This window comes from Bombyx mori, chromosome 4, assembly GCF_030269925.1.
Source record: "Bombyx mori chromosome 4, ASM3026992v2".
NCBI classification, from domain to species: Eukaryota; Metazoa; Arthropoda; class Insecta; order Lepidoptera; family Bombycidae; genus Bombyx; species Bombyx mori.
This window is the reverse complement of record NC_085110.1, coordinates 9,204,498-9,219,724: the sequence shown is the minus strand read 5'-3', so window position 1 is coordinate 9,219,724 and position 15,227 is coordinate 9,204,498. Positions and strand designations below refer to the sequence as shown.

Below are 15,227 nucleotides of genomic sequence, written 5' to 3'. Positions count from 1 at the left end.
TTAATTCTTTCCCAGACATCATTAACAGCCATGCTGTTTTTATGGGATTTCTTTTGATGAAGATACGCTACACAGTAGACGTCACGAACTATGAAAATGGCGTATAGTATACGTCCGTTACCTTCGCAATCGTCGGCGCAACTGGGCAAGCGAATGTGTGGGAGACTACGCGAAGGTTCGAGGCTCGCGCGCTTTGATGTCTCTTAAAAAACCGATACAGCTTGGAAAACCACGAATGCAGCGAAAACTTTGCATAATCATTCGCAAATGTCGTCCTACACTTGTGGGTTTGCGTATTCGTGCGCATGTGAGTGACCGGTGTTAGTCTACTAAAATTTATAGTTGATTGTTTTTTGATACAATATTCCACTGGGTGGCAAAAGACACCTAGCCCATTGAATAAGTATTTAAAATAAAATGAATGAAACCGTATCTGTTAGACAAAATGTAAAATGGAGCATAATCACATAAATTCACTCATTTAAAGCTTTTCTTCGTTAAGAACGGTTAGCTGGTAGAAAACTCAATTGTTGAGTTAAGCTCGCCATTTTTTATCATCATATGAAATTAACGTAACGTTATCATAACATCATATGAAATTAACGAAAAAGTAACCTTTCAATATCCTTGTCTTTTGTCGTATCACTCTTGTCAGAGCGGTCGTGGTCGTCATTCAGCATCATTACTGTGGGTAGATGTTATGCGTTTCGTGAGCAATCGCCACTCCTCCCGGTTTATGGTGAGCCTGGTACGCACACGCAAAGAGCCGCCAACTGCCCATGCCGATTTGAAAACAGTGCAATGGGGGGAATTTATTCAAATTTCAATGACGAATTTAGAAAAACCTGAAGTAGGTCATACGACTTGAAATATTTTCCTAAACTTGTGTACATTTGTATGTCGTCGTCGTGGCCTAAAGGATAAGATGTCCGGTGCATTCGTGTGTAGCGATGCATTGGTGATCCAATCCCACACACAGGTGGGGACATTCCAAAACAATTTCCAATGAAATATGTATTTAAAAAAAAAACACGATTGACTTCCATGGTGAAAAAATAACATCGCGTAATAAAAATCAAACTTGAAAAAATATAATTTGCGTAGTTACTGGTGGTAGGTCGTCTTGTGAGTGCGCATGGGTCAGTACCACCACCCACACCAATTGAGCCGTGAGATCTTTGACCCATCTATCAATTAAAAAAAAAGTTTCAAAAATCTTCTCCACTAAGCGGTTCCACTGAAGTAGGAAACCTAAGCGGTTCATAACATTTTTTTAAAGGCAGACAATGACGACTTGGTGTAAGATGTGTTAAGTTACCACTATAAAATCTGAAGAAATCCTAAATTGGCAGAATATAACATTTAATTCGGGTTTAATGGGTCAGTGGGGAAATTAATGTATTTAAAAAATCATAACGTGACAAACAATTAACTACAGAAACTATGAATATGTTTTTTTTTTATTGCCCTTGTAGGCAGACGAGCATACGGCCCACCTGATGGTGAGTGGTTACTTCTTCGACTTCAGCAATGCCAGGGGCAGAGCCAAGCCGCTGCCTACCGCAAACTATATGAATAACTAACTAATATTAAAGAGCATGTGTGCAGTAAAACGAAGTAAAAGTAAAACTTTCAGAATTATTCCGTGTTATTCTCTCGCAGGCTAATAATCCTTTAGACATATCTTTTTGCCTTTTTCAGTGTCGCTTTTTCGTTACACCGATTTTCATGTCACAGTAGTGCTCAAGTAGTTTTTACTCCATTATTCATCTTCCCAAATGAAATAAAATCTTCTTATTTTCTGGTAAGTATTAATATTCATTTCAGGCAGTCCTGAGCCTGATAAGTACGTAGGAGAACATTCATATATTAACAATAAAAACAACAAATTTTCAACTAATCGTGTTTTACTATGTTATCATTAAAGTGTTAATCTTTAGATATTGTCTGCTGATTCGATAGCGTTGTTTAGAAATTGTGAAGCTCGTTTTAAATATTATTTTTCCATACTTGATGACTGGCTGTTTGAGACCTGTCCCTTTTGTAACAAAAGTCCAAAGTGGACAAAACAAAATAAAACAACTTAACCTGAAACTCAGAATTTCCAATAAATTTCATCAAAAGCAATAATATTAAAATTCAATCACTAACCCGCTGTAACCATAGATCTTTCTAAAAAGGTATTAAATAACTACCAAAATTGTGCATTTAAAATTAAATGCTTATTTCTACAATAAGATGCGTCAAATTCATAGATACAAAAAATATGCTTTTGCTGAAATCATACCTGACCATATTTTGGAACTTATTTTTTTGTATCTAAGATTGAGAGATATTCGAAACTGTGCGTTGGTATGTAAGACTTGGTATAGAATGCTCAGTGATGAGAATAATGAAGTGTGGAGATATCATTGTTATAGAAGATTAACAGAAGAAATGATGAAATCTGATTTACTTTCGTGCCTCAGAACTTATAGAGAAAAACTTAGAGCATATTGCCATGCTTGGAATCCGTATGATTGTTCGAGAAACATTTATATCAAACCAAATGGATTTACTTTACACAGGTAATGAATTTTAAATGCTCTTTAGAGTATATGTATGAAAATTTGATAATGGTGTCATTTCAAGAAACTAAGTCCAATACATTAATTTCAGAAATCCTGTAGCACAGAGTACAGATGCTTGTAGAGGAAAGGTTGGATTTTATCGTGGTCGTCATGCTTGGGAAATTATATGGGAAGGTCCCCTTGGCACAGTAGCTGTCATAGGGGTGTCAACTAGAGATGCACCATTGCAATGTCAAGGATATGTAGGATTGCTTGGTTCAGATGAACTGAGTTGGGGCTGGAATCTTGTTGATAATCATTTATTACACAATGGTGATACTCAAGGACACTATCCATTGTTAAATAACTGCCCCAAATATCAAGTAATGCTTTTATTCTATTTATAACATACAAAAAATAGCTCCTTAACATTAAAGCATACAAATTATTGATTAATTTAAATTTAATTACATTTTTCAAATTAAATACACTATGTAATTCAACAGAAATAAAAACCAGTTAATGCATAGGGTCTATTAGGGTCTCATTTGAAGGTTTTGTCCTCCCTTTGTATTATAGCAAATAACCTCACTGTTTATTAAAAAATCGTTCCAATGATTTTATCTTGCTAGTAAATGTTGCTAAAAATTATGATCTATTATTTTATAAATAATTGAAGTTTTACACATAATTTTTTTTCTATGTTTTGAACTAAACAATATCTAATAGAAGTAGATATGACTATAATAGGCAATAACAGCCACTTTTGTGTTCCTGACCCTCAAACTAGTGACCTTGTAGATTAGAATATTTTATAGAATATAATTTGTCCAGCAAACAATTATTTTGACTATTTATGAACAGGAGCAATATAATATAATATTTAGGAGCAGGAGCTAGGGGTCTTGGGCATGACGTGGGAGGAGCTAGAACAGACTGCCCAAGACTGATGTAAATGGAAAAAATTGATTCGAGCCCTACACCCCAGCAGAGGGTAATAGGAAGGAATGATGATGATGATTTATGAACACACTAAAGTGAAAAGGCATATCTCTGTTTTATTAGAATAGATATGGAAGATAACCTCTGTAGCTTTAAGTAGTTACAGTGTAAAAATCTATCTGATTATGACATCACTGCTTCTCAGCAGAAATATCCACAAAAGTAGTATCATTCTGACTGTTAATGTGTAAACCAAGAATAGATGTATGTAAAACGATATTAATGAATGTTTTGGATTTAATGGGGTTTATTTATGTAATGTATTATATAGCTGACTACTGTTGTGTTTCTATGATTTGGTTAAATCTAATAAATATCTTCCAGGTTGGTGAAAGAATAAGAGTGATACTTGATTGTGATCGTCACACCCTCTCATTTGAAAGGAATTATGAATTTTTAGGTGTTGCATTCCGTGGTAATGAAATAAAAATTTAATAATACATATGTATAATAAAGTCAAGAGAGAGTGATCAAAATCATGTTATAGTTATGTCATTAGACATTAATTTTAGTTTGATACCAATATATTATTATTACAATCATAACAGATTGTTGTATTTTAAAAAGTGGTAGGTACTTACTGGTGGTAGGACCTCTTGTGAGTCAGCGCGGGTAGGTACCACTGTCCTGCCTATTTCTGCCGTGAAGCAGTAATGTGTTTCAGTTTGAAGGACGGGGCAGTAACTATACTGAGATCTTAGAACTAATATCTCAAGGTGGGTGGCGCATTTATGTTGTAGATGTCTATGGGCTCCGGTAACCACTTAACACCAGGTGGGCTGTGAGCTCGTCCCTTCCATCTTAAGCAATAAAAAACAAGAAGGAAATAAAAATCAATTTGACTACAAATTATTATTTTAAAATATGATCAAAAACTATTTTTAGTACATAGATTATGTATGTACATGAACAGCTGTTTATTATATTATAAAATTTCACTTTTCAGGTCTACCCAATAAAAGACTTTATCCAACTATATCAGCAGTGTATGGAAATACAGAAGTTTCTATGGTGTATGTAGGTCCTCCGCTAGATGGCTGATAGAAAATCTACTTAATTGTAACTGGTATCTAGTCAAATAATTGTGATATAATGACATTCTGGAAAACATCTTGGTTTGTATTCTTAATAGTATTTGATATGAAATTATTCTGTTTTTGTTTTATGCTACTTAAAATGTGCAATTTTCTATTTTACATTTGTCAATATTATTTATTTCTTACAGATTATATTATGTTATGTAGGTATTCATTATATAAATCATAGAGATATCATCTTGTTTTTTCTTTTTTATTCTTGTATATGTTATCCTTAAATATTGTAGTAATAAATAAACGATGGAATCTGTTATTATTATTAACCAAAATGCAGTATAGTTTGAACTAATTAGTACCACTTGATTAAGAATTTTATCACTAATTTGTCGTACATTTAACGACAGTCAGTTTTTGTTCTTTTGTTTTGTTATTGTTAAGCAAGGAGATGGGACTTTCCATAAACAGGTTTATAACCAAAGTCATGGTGGTGAATAGGTCTGGAAAATTGGAACTCACTGGCGCATTAGACCTAGAAATAGTGGACAACTTTAATTACCTGGGTTCCAACCAGTAACAATGGCTCGTGCGAAAGGAAGGTGCGCCGGAGAATTGGTATGGCTAAGAGTACCATGACTCAGCTCAGAAAAATCTGGAAAGATTGCAACATATCCGTAAAGACCAAAACCAAACTGGTACTAGTCTTCTCGATTTTTTCGTATGGCGCTGAGACCTGGTCACTGATATCTGCAGACCGCAGACGCATTGACGCCTTTGAGATGTGGTGCTGGAGAAAGATGCTGTATTCCGTGGACAGCATTTCGGACCATCGTATCAATTTTGCAAGAACTCAAAATCTCCTTGAGGCTGTCATCCGAGTGTCTTCGCAGAGTCCTTGAATACTTCGGTCATATTGCACTGGTCGTCATGACTGGTAAGGTAGATGGAAAAAGACCTCGGGGGCGCAGTCCAATACGTTGGTCCGACCAGATTCGCACCGCTCTTGATTCCACGTTTCACAACGAACGTTGAAGTCCATGGGCGACGTTAACCACTCACCATCAGGTGGGCCGTATGATCGTCTGCCAACATGGGCAATAAAAAAAAACTACACCGCAATAGATAGAGAAAGATCGTGCGGGCGAAGGTGACACAAAAGGGTGGTCACGACCCTCAGCAATGAGGAATATGACGCAAGGAGGAGTTTTTGTTCCTAAATCGGTGATTTTCCAGTCTGATTTCTATTGTACTTGGGATGCTGTTTAAGTTTTAGTGCACACTATACAAGAATAAGCAACTCAGCAAATTAAAAAAATAATCTCTTGGGATACTCACGTAGACCCCTACATGTAGAACTCAGTTCAGATGGCAAGTTGTACGTTGTGAGCTCACGGTCGACGCAGTGTTTAGGGGTTAGAGACGGTGTGGGCATGAACCACGAAAATGCCGCCATCCACATTGAGACATAAGTTTTAAGACTCAGTTCTTTAATACAACCCTACTCCACCCTTCAAACCGAATCACATTACTGTCTAACGGCCGAAATAGACAGTGGTACCTACCCGTGCGAGCTCTCAGAGAACCGTTGCGATTTGGAACTTGATGTAACGAAAACATTGATATATAAAAATACTAGCCGTACTCACCCGCTTCGCTGCGCATTTAAAATTAACATTATTATTAGGGAGTCCAACACTCATATAAATATTAGCCTATCCATTAGGTACATGTATTTTCTACATGGATACAAAGTTTCAAGTCAATTGGATGCATGGTTCAGCAGTTATAACGGAACTTCCGTAAAAACCATTGTAGATTTATATAACTAGTCAGGTCATAAGTATTGTCACACAGTAAAAACTTTTCTTTTAGAATGCTGGCCACAAAAAAGTTTATTGAATTCGAATTTCGAATTGTTCATGAAAATAAAAATGTATACTTTTAGAATTTTACTCATTTTTAAATATGGAGTGGACGCTTAAAGAAGACCGTGTTGCAGTTATTGCGTTGCATCGTTGTGGTTACGCGTCATTTCAAATTTTTAACATTCTGAAAAATTTGAATATAACCAAAAGATTCGTTTATCGTACCATCAAACGATACAATGAAGACTCTAGTGTAGATGACAGGTCAAGAAGTGGTTGCCCTCGGTCCGTTAGGACTCCAGCAGTGATAAAAGCTGTGAAGGCGCGAATTCAAAGAAATCCCAAACGTAAGCAGAAACTGTTGGCCCTTCAGATGGGGTTAAGCAGAACCACGGTGAAAAGGGTGTTAAATGAAGACTTGGGGCTTCGGGCATATCGAAGAAAAACAGGACATCGTTTGAATGCTCGTCTAATGGACCTGAGACTGAAGAGATGCCGCGCTTTGTTGAAGCGGTACGCGGGAAAAAATATCGGGAAATTCTTTTTTCGGATGAAAAATTTTTTACCGTAGAAGAGAGCTACAACAAAATGATAAGGTGTACGCACACAGTAGTGAAGAAGCGAGCAACCGTATTCCGCGTATCCAACGAGGTCATTTTCCATCCTCGCTCATGGTATGGTTGGGAGTTTCTTATTGGGGCTTAACAGAGGTACATTTATGTGAGAAAGGTGTAAAAACGAATGCAGTTGTGTATCAAAATACAGTCCTGACGAACCTTGTGGAACCTGTTTCTCATACCATGTTCAATAACAGGCATTGGGTATTCCAACAAGATTCGGCGCCAGCTCATAGAGCGAAGAGCACACAAGACTGGCTGGCGGCGCGTGAAATCGACTTCATCCGGCACGAAGACTGGCCCTCCTCCAGTCCAGATTTGAATCCGTTAGATTAAAAGATATGGCAACACTTGGAGGAAAAGGCGTGCTCAAAGCCTCATCCCAATTTGGAGTCACTCAAGACATCCTTGATTAAGGCAGCCGCCGATATTGACATGGACCTCGTTCGTGCTGCGATAGACGACTGGCCGCGCAGATTGAAGGCCTGTATTCAAAATCACGGAGGTCATTTTGAATAAACTTTAGTGTTATAAGAATCTATGTTTTGTTAAGTTCATTTTGGTGTATGAATGGTTACATAATGAATAAACTTGTTTCAATTATTTTACATTAAACATGTGACAGAATTTATGACCTGACTAGGTATTAGTATAGATTAATATTATATAAGGATTTTTTAATACATCAATGAACGAAAAAGACAATTCAACATATTTAATTTGCCTGCTGTTTCGGTACATTTGGTTTAGTAGCAAAATGTTCCACGGGTGAGAAATGATGTTCCACGCAGACAAGCCACATAAGCTACAAAACATTTATCATTGATAGAATACTATAAGAAAATATTCATTGATACGTGGATACGATACGTCCATACCACTCTAGCGTAAATTTCATCGAGATGAATTAGGGCTCCAATAAAATCAAATTATGCAGAAAAAATGCGCTTTGGAACAAAGATCGTAAAGATATCAGTTCAGAAAAAAATGTGTAAATGGCCGAAATTGAGTAAGGCCACTATGCCCGATAGTTTAACAATAGAGGAATAAAGGACATAGTAAAGATTGACAGCAGCATATATAATTTTCTTAATTTGTATAATCACAGATCAAAGAGAATTAATATATTTTAATATTTTGTATCAGTTTTTTCTATCTATCTATCTTTCAGTTCACTGCCGAACAAAGCCTCCTCCAAGCCCCGTCACAATGACTGGTCAGGCGTTGTCTGCATCCAGCGGATCCCTGCAAACCTCAATAGGGCGTCGGTCCACTGTGTGGGAGGCCTATCCATAGATGGCCTACCCACGCTAAGTCTTCCGTTACGTGGTCGCCACTCGAGAACTTTTCAACCCAACGGCTATCTATGAGCAATGTGCTCTGCCCACTGCCACTTCAACTTCGCAATCCTTTCGGCTATATCGGTTACCATGATTTTCCTGCGAATCTCCTCATTCTTGATTTGATCTCGGAAGGAAACTCCGAGCTTAGCCTTCTCCATTGATCTTTGGGTGATCTTGAGCTTTCTGATAAAGCCTATTATGAGCGGGAACGTTTCAGTGCCATATGTCATCACTGGCAACACACACTGGTCAAAGACTTTTGTCTTGAGACACTGGTATTTATGATGAGAAGATTTTACGTAACTTTACGAACGCTGCCCGTCCGAGTTGGATTCGACGATTGACTTCTTTTTCGAAATTGGACCTACCTAGCAAATACCTAGTAATTTTTATTTTTTATTGCTTACATGGGTGGACGAGCTCACAGCCCACCTGGTGTTAAGTGGTTACTGGAGCCTATAGAAATCTACAACGTAAATGCGCCACCCACCTTGAGATATTTTCTAAGGTCCCAATATAGTTACGACAACCCCACCCTTCAAACCGAAACGCATTACTGCTTCACGGCGAAAATAGGCAGGGCGGTGGTACCTACCCGTGCGGACTCTCAAAATATTACGCAAAAATTGGTACCCGCCTGTGGGATTCGAACACCGTTGCATCGCTCTAAACGAATGCACCGGACGTCTTATCCCTTAGGCCACGATGAGTACATAAATATAAATATTCTTGTACTGTACAAAAATTGTACAGGGGTGAAACGTTCAATGACCTCAGTAGAGCTTCTATCAGAGTGGATGGAATATGAACATGGGAAAAACGAAAATTATGTTGAATACCCATGCAGCGCTTAGGTACTCTAGTAAATATGGGAAATTTTACACTCGAGGTCGTTATATTTCCCTGTATCAGTTTATTCTAAAATAAATAAACTTTTATAATTTAGGGTCATTGGAGAGCACCAACAATATAGTTAAACAAAAGGAAGTGTTCAACAAATTCAACAAACTTTGTAACTGTATATGTGCGGCACGACTAATCCGTGATTCGTTATGGGTTTTCATCTAATGATTATTTTTCCTACCTATTCGCTGGTAGCCTAAGGGGCTATTCTAGCTACGCACAGGTAAGCGAGCTCACGGGGTGAATCTGAGAGAATTTGCTAACACTAACCCTAGCAAGAGCAGTGCTTCGCAGAATCTAACACTCCGTTGATCCGAGCCCAACGATTGGACCACAAAATGAGTGTCATCAGTCAACCCCCTACCTTGGAACGAGAAGTTAATGTTTCGATCGTATTGCATATAGCCTTCGATCCATATGGCATTCGGTACTTCTCATTTTAGAAAGAGCAAGATGGTGGTACGTACCCGTGAGCTCAGGATACGCCCTACAACGAAACTTTTACACAAATTATAGAAGTTATGCAATACTGATACACAATACTTACGAGCATAAAATTAAAATAAGTCGATAAAGTGTGCCGATGCCCTGCCTAGTCCAATAAGTTAATTAGATTGTTTTTTATGTCACTCGCCAGTCTCAATCCACTTTATTAGGTAGGTACTTAGGTACGTATTTGTTCTGACGCGACAGCAGGCGGCGACGTGAAATTGAAGATTCAAGAAAAATTAATATAGCCCTGGGATCCAAGATTTGATTTTTGAATTGAATGTTTGCTCAGTTTCAGATCAAAATAAACAACATGCAGTTAATAAATACCCCTATTACAATGTATGTAATCAATTTTAAACACTACGATTAAAATTTTGCATAGGTATGTTCATACCTATGTAACAAAGTTTATTTGATGTATAGACCTACCAGGACGTACGTAACTAACTACGTACTTTATGTAGGAACAACACATAAGGAAAAAATAAACGATTTTGCTGCTCCCAATTTTATTGCATACAGTTCCGCATAATGTTCATAAACTTGACTAAGGTATTACCAAAAAATCATTGGCGTTTTATTATACTGGTGTTATTTTCAGGGGTAACCTAGAAATAGCTACACCATGATCTGTCTTTTGCATTATCAATTAACTATAAACATTATAAAGTGAATACAATGTATGCTTAGTAACTTACGAATTGTAAAGACCGCTTTATGAACGACATTTCAATATTCAATTGTGGTCTCTGTGGTTGAAAATATGTTTCTAACTAATACCGTGTAATGTATTTAAAAAAAAAACCAGACCGTGTACAATGTAAATTATTCTTTGAACCATTTCAAAGACGTGGCGATGTTTAAACTTTTTCTAATTTATCATCGCCTTTACTTTACTTTTTAACTGGAGGACGACATAACTAACGACAAGAAAATTCTTATAATACGTTTAAATTAATTATAATTTAATTATATTATTATTAATTTTATTATACATAATTAATTATAATATAATTATAATTTATACTAAAATGAAATTTTTTGTTCTATTGATTTTGCATAGTTGTATTTTATTACGTTAAAAATCATATAAAATATTATTTAAATTTTCACTTTAATTTTTTTTTAACACTTCGTAAATACTCGGTAATGTGATCATCCTACAGTCGTACTTATAAAAGCTTTATAATATTATGTGTTTTTAACTGTTCTGAGATATTTGACGTGTAGTTAGCGTTAAAAAATAAAAGTTAAAGGAGCAAGAAAAGGCATTTCATTTCAAGTAAAGAAAAATTGTATGGCTTATATAAAATTGAGACGTGATCCCATACAGGGCTCTTTTTGTCTAACTTTAAAACATTTTCATACACCTTCCTTATAATTTTCTTTAAGCGCCCACGGACAAGACGATCTCCCATGTGCAAAATACTCTTAGTGATGCTATTGCACTTAACACTTTCGGAAACATTTCATCATTTAATACCCTTATTACCCTACACCTCTGCTCTGAGAACTACTTAATATGGAATGATCCCATCATGTCATTGACCATACCAAAACCCATCACCAGATTAGAATTAAACTTTCTACCTGGAACTGCTACATTCTGAAGTGTGGCCAATGATAGTTCTTGTACCAACTGGCTCTGGAAGCAATTTTGCTTCAAGTGTGGTAGTAGAAGTAGTCAAAGTACGAACAACTACCATTGGGTTATTTGATGCAGTTCAAAGGGTTTAGTCATGACAAAGTGAGGTGACTGACATACACTATGGCCTTGCGAGTATTAGTGATATGTAACTAATATTGGTAACATTATTCGACTTCTTGTGAATATATTACTCATCATGATTAGTTCACCATCCTCATACCGCTTCTTCTATCTGCTTCCACTTATGGAGTATGAAATTGTATCTATGGTAAATGAATTCTATTGAGGATAGCTGCTCAACTAACTTAAGCCTATTAAGGCTATTCTTCGTTTGGGTACATTGATTTACTTTAGTTATGAATAAAAATGTTTTTCAGGACTTAATTATTATCTTAAATGTTATCATAACCAAGTGGACGCGACAGATTATATTATATATTCTATATTAGACAATTTAAACTTTATTATTCTATTAGGCACCTCAAATGAGATTATAGGCCATTCAAATGATTTAAAACATTTAATCATTATGAGAATGTGTGGCAAGCTGGTGCGGAAATTTGTTTTCTTGCAAGCAGTCTTTCATTTGGGGTTTAACTTTGGTAGGTGGAAATTTTGTTAAACAGAATTCTGCAATAAGGCAATATGCTTTGCCAAGTATTGGACATAGTAATGCTTGATGAAGCACAGCTACAACACGGTACCACGGTCCGTCAAATGGATCCAGGATGGCTGGACAAAGCATATGATTCAAGTTCACTTGGGCTGGCTGAAAATGTTAATCATTTTTAATGATATAGTTCATTTCATAATATTAATTTATCAATAATATTGTTATTTGTACTTACAATGGCTATAATTTGTAATATGATGAAATGATAGAGCAAATTTAGACAATAGCTAAATACAGACCAATTAAAATCTCTTATGGGTTCAATATTATATACGCCTGAAATAAAATAAAAAAATAGTCAAAATTAATCTAATTGTTTAAATTACCTAATAATTTTACTAAAGAAACAATTTCTTACCTCCAAGTCTCAATAAATAATAAGGTATAATACACATCATACCATGTTGTATCCAGTACAAGGCAGCTTCCACAAAAATCTGTTGATGACAACTTCACATTAATAAAATTAGCAATTCAAATTTGCATTTGCAATGCAAATTCATAAATGTTTTTACTATGAAATGAAAAAAATTCACAAATATACCTTCCTGGAAGCTGTTTCTGGAAATAAAAATGCAAGAAGAGGTCCATTTAACAAATATAAATGAATTCTAAACAATGCTGTAACAATTTTACTTGGTGGAGCAGCTAGTAAATAAATCTGAAAATAAATTTAAATATTTTATATAAGTAGAGTTCAAAAGTGTCCTAAACATTATCCTAAAAGTTTTTCCATTACTTACTTGTATTAATGTTGTTACATGACATGGATTCAACAAATATATCACAGTGTGTGAAGCAAATTTAAACCCTATTTCCATTCCCCATAATAGTGCTAAAAGGATTAAAAGCAATCGTTTGCCGCCTCTGTCACTTTTGGTGTAATCCGTATCAATGGGTATTTTTAATATTGGATAAGTCTTCACCTAAAATTCGAATAGTTTTTAATTGAAATGATTTAAACTTTTGCCAGAATTCAATGTTCGCTAGGTATTCAAGTTAAATTTAAGTATTTATACCAATTTAAACTTGGTATTAATTAAAGAAAAATAAATACATACTAATAAATAAACACATATTAGAAATACAATTATAGTTTCAATAATTTTTCTCTGGGGTGTCAAAAAGAAGGCACATTCAGGGCCCACATTTCTTGGGACAGCTTTATTTGCACCACTATACGCCCATTCGAACATTTTTATAACATATTCAATTCATCAATTTTATTTGAGCAAAAACGTCTTTACTTCTAACTAAAGTCTAGTTATACTAAATAAATTGACTCGGCTCATTTGTACAATATTCATAGATAATAGAGACTTATTACACACTGACCATAGATTATACACTTATTAAATTGACAATACAGTATACACCGAATACACGCTCTTTTTTATTGTGGCTCGCATGCTTTGTGCATTAGCCAGTGTCAAGTAATAATATTTTTTTCGCCGTTTTATTTATTTACAGTTTATGAGTAATAAAAAACGCAGGGAAACTGTCCATGTTGACCATTATTAATATCAGTGTAAGTATGAATTAAATTAGCAGCGTGAGACGGTATAGATAAATTAGGTTAAGAAAATAATTTGATTTATGTAGTAATTATCTGCAAATAACAATATGAAGTGAAATGAAATTAAGTGTGTTGGAGGGTTAAATTTGAGGGGACTCGGTTCTGTAGGTGATTTATAAACACTCTGCTTCATGTTATAATTATATTACAAACACTTTGTACACTATTACACCATTACAATATTATATTTTTATAAAACTCTAAGATTTTTAGAATCTTTAGAATCTTTAGATCTTTAGAAGTCGTCGTGGCCTAAAGGATAAGACGTCCGGTACATTCATATCGAACGATGCACCGGTGTTCGAATCTCGCAGGCGGGTACCAATTTTTCTAATGAAAATACGTACTTAACAAATGTTCACGATTGAGTTCCACGGTGAAGGAATAACATCGTGTAATAAAAATCAAACCCCCAAAATTATAATTTGCGTAATTACTGGTGGTAGGACCTCTTGTGAATCCGCACGGGAAGGTACCACCGCCCCGCCTATTTCTGCCGTGCAATGGCGGATCTAGGGGGGGGGGGGGTCATGGGGCTCATGACCACCCCTTGAGCTGGTTCCAGAACTTAGGTGGACCACTAATTGAATATAATGATTTTATTTATATATTTTGTCACCATACAGATTTTATGTAACTACATACCTTCAATATTTAATTAATTTAATATAATATAATAACTTTGTATAATGGCAAACGTTTGGGAACGAACGAATCTAAATTTGACTATGGAGGGGGTCTCCTGGTGCCAAAGCTGGATCCGCCCTTGCTGCCGTGAAACAGTAATGCGTTTCGGTTTTGAAGGGTGGGGCAGCCGTTGTGACTATAATACTGAGACCTTAGAACTATATCTCAAGGTGTGTGGCGCATTTACGTTGTAGATGTCTATGGGCTCCAGTAACCACTTAACACCAGGTGGGCTGTGAGCTCGTCCACACATCTAAGCAATAAAAAAAAAAAAGATGTTGCTCTGTCCGTGTTTGAGTGAGAAGCAGTGGCTTAGCTACCTAGGGGCTAGGCGGGGCAGTGCCCCGGGGCCCCCAAGCTCAGGGGGCCCTTGAATCCATACCAGAAATCTCGAGCGAACGAAATTTTGGAAATTTCTCCTATTTTCAAAATAGGTCGTGACAGGTTGCAACCCCACTTTAATCATGACAACTCAGTTGAGAGAAATTCAAAAGTTATGCCTAAGGAATTCCCCTAAATTCTTTTTGTAGATTGGCAGTGCTGTCAATTTGACGGATAGTGATATGTGCGTTTTATTATTCATCGATGTGCATTTTATTGTGAATTCGAGTAAAGATTTTTTTTCGAGAACGGTTACAAAATTAATGCTGTATCAGGAGTAAGTAAGCTCGTAGAGGCCGCGCGGCGCGCTACCAGCACTCTAGCGCATAGATTATACACTTAATATATTCGAGCTCTAGCGCGCCCGACGTTGTAGAGCCTTCGATTCGCCTCGAAGACTCCGTCGGCCGGACGTCCTTAGGGTGAGCTGCGCCGTCTGGTTGTAGTGTTGACGTTA

The 15,227-nt window shown here is 36.1% G+C and overlaps 2 protein-coding genes across 2 annotated transcripts; one reads left to right on the top strand and one right to left on the bottom strand.

The window, feature by feature from the left end:
• The first annotated feature begins 1,255 nt into the window (after nt 1-1,255).
• On the top strand, nt 1,256-4,825 carry LOC101746270 (F-box/SPRY domain-containing protein 1). The gene is made up of 4 exons (XM_038010668.2): nt 1,256-2,567; nt 2,659-2,932; nt 3,876-3,966; nt 4,498-4,825. Exons 1-4 carry the CDS (start codon nt 2,239-2,241, stop codon nt 4,590-4,592), a joined length of 789 nt encoding a protein of 262 aa, XP_037866596.1. The 5' UTR covers nt 1,256-2,238; the 3' UTR covers nt 4,593-4,825.
• A 5,472-nt stretch (nt 4,826-10,297) lies between these two features.
• Nucleotides 10,298-13,464, bottom strand: LOC101736233 (transmembrane protein 164). The gene is made up of 6 exons (XM_004927539.5): nt 13,188-13,464; nt 12,870-13,052; nt 12,671-12,787; nt 12,485-12,563; nt 12,302-12,402; nt 10,298-12,222 (listed from the first exon to the last, which is right to left on the bottom strand). Exons 1-6 carry the CDS (start codon nt 13,320-13,322, stop codon nt 11,974-11,976), a joined length of 864 nt encoding a protein of 287 aa, XP_004927596.1. The 5' UTR covers nt 13,323-13,464; the 3' UTR covers nt 10,298-11,973.
• Nucleotides 13,465-15,227: the final 1,763 nt, after the last annotated feature.